Source organism: Mandrillus leucophaeus, unplaced genomic scaffold (assembly GCF_000951045.1).
Source record: "Mandrillus leucophaeus isolate KB7577 unplaced genomic scaffold, Mleu.le_1.0 Scaffold71, whole genome shotgun sequence".
In the NCBI taxonomy this organism is placed as follows: Eukaryota; Metazoa; Chordata; class Mammalia; order Primates; family Cercopithecidae; genus Mandrillus; species Mandrillus leucophaeus.
In genome coordinates, this window is record NW_012107697.1 from 6351793 (window position 1) to 6355192 (window position 3400).

At 49.1% G+C, this 3400-nt stretch overlaps 1 protein-coding gene across 1 annotated transcript in view; it reads right to left on the reverse strand.

The window, feature by feature from the left end:
- Positions 1-3306, reverse strand: part of CLMP (CXADR-like membrane protein) — a 131916-nt gene extending 128610 nt beyond the window's left edge. Inside the window, exon 1 of the mRNA XM_011964999.1 lies at positions 3231-3306. Within this exon, the coding sequence (XP_011820389.1) occupies positions 3231-3258 (28 nt within the window). The 5' untranslated portion in view covers positions 3259-3306. The remainder of the gene's footprint in view (positions 1-3230) is intronic.
- Positions 3307-3400: the final 94 nt, after the last annotated feature.

Below are 3400 nucleotides of genomic sequence, written 5' to 3' on the forward strand. Positions count from 1 at the left end.
GCTATTGGGTTATCCCCCAGTCAAAAGTTAGTGATCTTCCAAATTTTTCACCTCTCTTGACCTTAAACATTTCAAATATTTTAAAAATCCAATTATCTCTTAACAAATAGTTCCCAAGTGTTTATGCAAGGTACTGAACGTGGTTCACAGGTGAATGAGACACTGCCCTGTCTTCACGAAGCTTCCATTCTAATGGGGTGTTAGATAAGCATTTGGAACAACATAATACAAAGTGTCATAAGACGAAGGCTGTTGGGACTCAAAGGTCCAATAGACTACTCAAAAAAAAAAAGTATATTCAGCTGGTGATAACATGGACAGGTGTATGGAGAAAGTGGCATTTGAGGTGAAACTTGGGGAATGAACATGATTTTGATCTGCAGGGGCAGGAAATAAGGAGGCAGTCTTGCTGGGGGGATTATCATAAACAAAAGTATAGAAGTAGAAAGAAGCACGGGACGTGTTTTGGGCGCATGAAGTAATTCAGGTTCCCTACTGAGTATCTGGGGGTGAGGAGAGGAAGAGCTGTGAATGACATGTAAAGTCTTTGATGTCAGAATGAAGTGTTTGTTCTCAACACTAAAAGCAATGAGACTACTAAAGGTTTTTGGAAGAAAGGAGAAAAACCATAGAATTACAGAAATTTTGAATTCAACATTCCCCCACCCCTATGCCCATTGTACAGATAAGGGAGTCAGAACAAGAACCTGGAGAGGTTGCCAGACTCTTAAGTCCCAGCTTCGTGCATTCTACCAGCGGCCTCACAGGGTTACTTGGGTAGCAGTGTGCAGAGTGGAGGAGAGAGGACAGGCAGGGCAGGAATGTGGCAGCTGCTATAGTCGTCAAGGAGAGAAGTTAAGGTGGCACAGTGAGGACTGGAACGTTAGGGGAGTGGGGCAGGATAGTGGGTCAGAAGAGGGGCTGAGCCGGAGCCCCTTCTCTCTTCTCCTTGGGGCTCAGAGCACTACTTGTTCATTCACATCAGAGAGGCGGGTTATTTGACCTCACTCATTGGAAGGTCCAGGAAGCACGGAGTCAACTGGCCCACAGTTCAGACGATGAAGACTCTCCACCCTCCCAGCCCTTGTTTGATACTCTGCAATCATTAGAAAAAGATACGCCAAAAATCATGCCAGCCATGATCAGAAGCAGCCCTGGAACTGCCCCTTTAAAGGACCAGTATGATGATTTCAGGACTCAGACAACTTGGTGTGTTTTCTTTCTGGCTTTGCTGAACAGTGTCCAAGCATTCCATGGCTCCAAACCACTTCTTAAACAAGGACAGGTGCTCGAAAAGTGTGACTTTTGTTTCCCTTTCCCAGACCTCTCTCCTATAGGTCACGCTGACATCTTACATTCCATGAAGAGGCTGGTGAGATCAAAGAGCCAGCCAGGTGTGGTAGAGGGTAAGCGCTTTGAGGATCTCTGCAGCCACAGGAGGCTGGAAAGCAATGCGCTTTAGGAAGCTCTCTCTAGAGGCAGGTAGCCTGCACCCAAATTCCATCTCTCCTAATTATGAGTGTGTGGCCTTGAGCAAGTTACCTGGCCTTTTTACACCTTGGTTTCTTCATCTGTAACATGAGGGTAGTCAACAGGGATGGCTGGGCAGTCAATAGGCTTGGTGTGAAGAACAAATGAGTTACCAAGATAGCACATATAAAGTGTTCAGTATAACAATGACTATTAGCTGTTTTTAATAACGCAGCTCTGAAGTTTCATTCAACTGAATATCTGGTGATTGGTAACTTAGTGGTAGAGTCCAGTAAAGGGAACAAAGGTGCCATCCAGCTGTGCCAGATGCACACAGGAACAGTATTGCAATATTTGGCTAATGTCTAAAGGAGTTTAGAAAATAACCCCTCCCCACCTGCCCTATTTGAGGAATAGTTTGGCTTAGCCCACCTCTTTCATTTCTCTAACTTGAGTGATTATCAGCCTGAGGCTGGCCTAGATGGGTATGCATATAGTTTAGTTGGTTTGTAAAGTTTCAAAAAAGACAGAGCACTCTAGCCACGTATTTCAGGGTTTGGTGGTTCTAGACACCAGCCTCCTTCAAACCTCTGGTGTTGTAGGCTAGAAGGGACTTAGGAACCATCTAATATTCTCTTTCCAGAGCTAAAGACATAGAAGCCCTGGATAAGGAGTAAGTTGTCTGAGGCCACCCAGCTAGTCAGTTTAAAACCAGGACTAGTTCTCCCGTGGCCTGGTGTTCAGGGTAGTGCTCACTCTTGACCACACCTGGCTGGCTCTTTGATTTTCGGATCTCCAGCTAACTGTTGGGCCTGTCTCCAGTGGATCCCACGCTTCAGCGTGCATAGTATGACATGCCCTTGGCTCTCCCCGCCTGCCTTTCCTGCCGTGGCGCCTCAGATATTCCCAGTCCCTCCTGTGGGCTCCTACCACCCACATCCCTGATGTCCTCTCCTACAAACCTGCCTCTGCCTAAAGGCCTGTGAGGCCCCAAGAATCCTGCCTGGGGGACCCCAGGAAGGGACGCTTAGGAGGACTCTTCCCTTTGCTCCGGAGCCTGTTTCAGGAAAAAGTGGTGCTTGCTCATTTCCCTCTGTTCTGGCTCCTCTGCTCCGTTTTTTCCAAGTCTTCTTCACTCTCTGTGCTCCGTCTACCCCAGCCTTGCCCTTCTGTTTCACATTCCTGTTCTCCTCTTTTTCTCTCTCCTTCCCAACCCGTACCCTTTCCCCTTTTCCTTCCTTCCCTGGGTCACTTGGGGCATTTGCATCTTCCTGGTGCTCCTTGGGCCCTGCCCTTTTTCCCTCTCCCCTTTCGTCTCCCACCCTGCCTGTCCCCCACTCTGCTCACCCTTTAACACATCTGTTTCTAATCTGAGCCTCGGAGGCGCCTGTTTGAAACAACAACAAAAAACCCCCACCCTCAGGAACCTGGCACAAAAATTCCTGGATAAACCTTTCCTCCACCAATTCTCCACTTTCCCCAGATACACCAGAAACTAAACACCGCCCTAAAGAGGACCCTCCACATCAAACGATTCCCCAAGTCTGTTCAAGGGCCCAGATGTGCGAGACAATCTCGATGGCCGACTGGGCGGCCCTCGGTTGCCAGATGTGCTCCTCCGTGGCCAGGAGGCAGGGACGGAAAAGCCGGCTCGCTCCAGGGGCTGCGGGGACACTCGGGTCAGAAGCAGCGTCTCTCCCGGACGCAGGGCTGCGTTTGCCCACGGCCATCCAAACTCCCGCCCTCCCAGAGGCACTCACCTAGCAAGAGGAGGAGGAGGAGGGACATCCCGATTCCCGGACGCGGGAGCTTCCCCGCTCAGCCGCTGCCTGGCTCACAGGAACAGTATTGCAATATTTGGCTAATGTCTAAAGGAGTTTAGAAAATAACCCCTCCCCACCTGCCCTATTTGAGGAATAGTTTGGCTTAG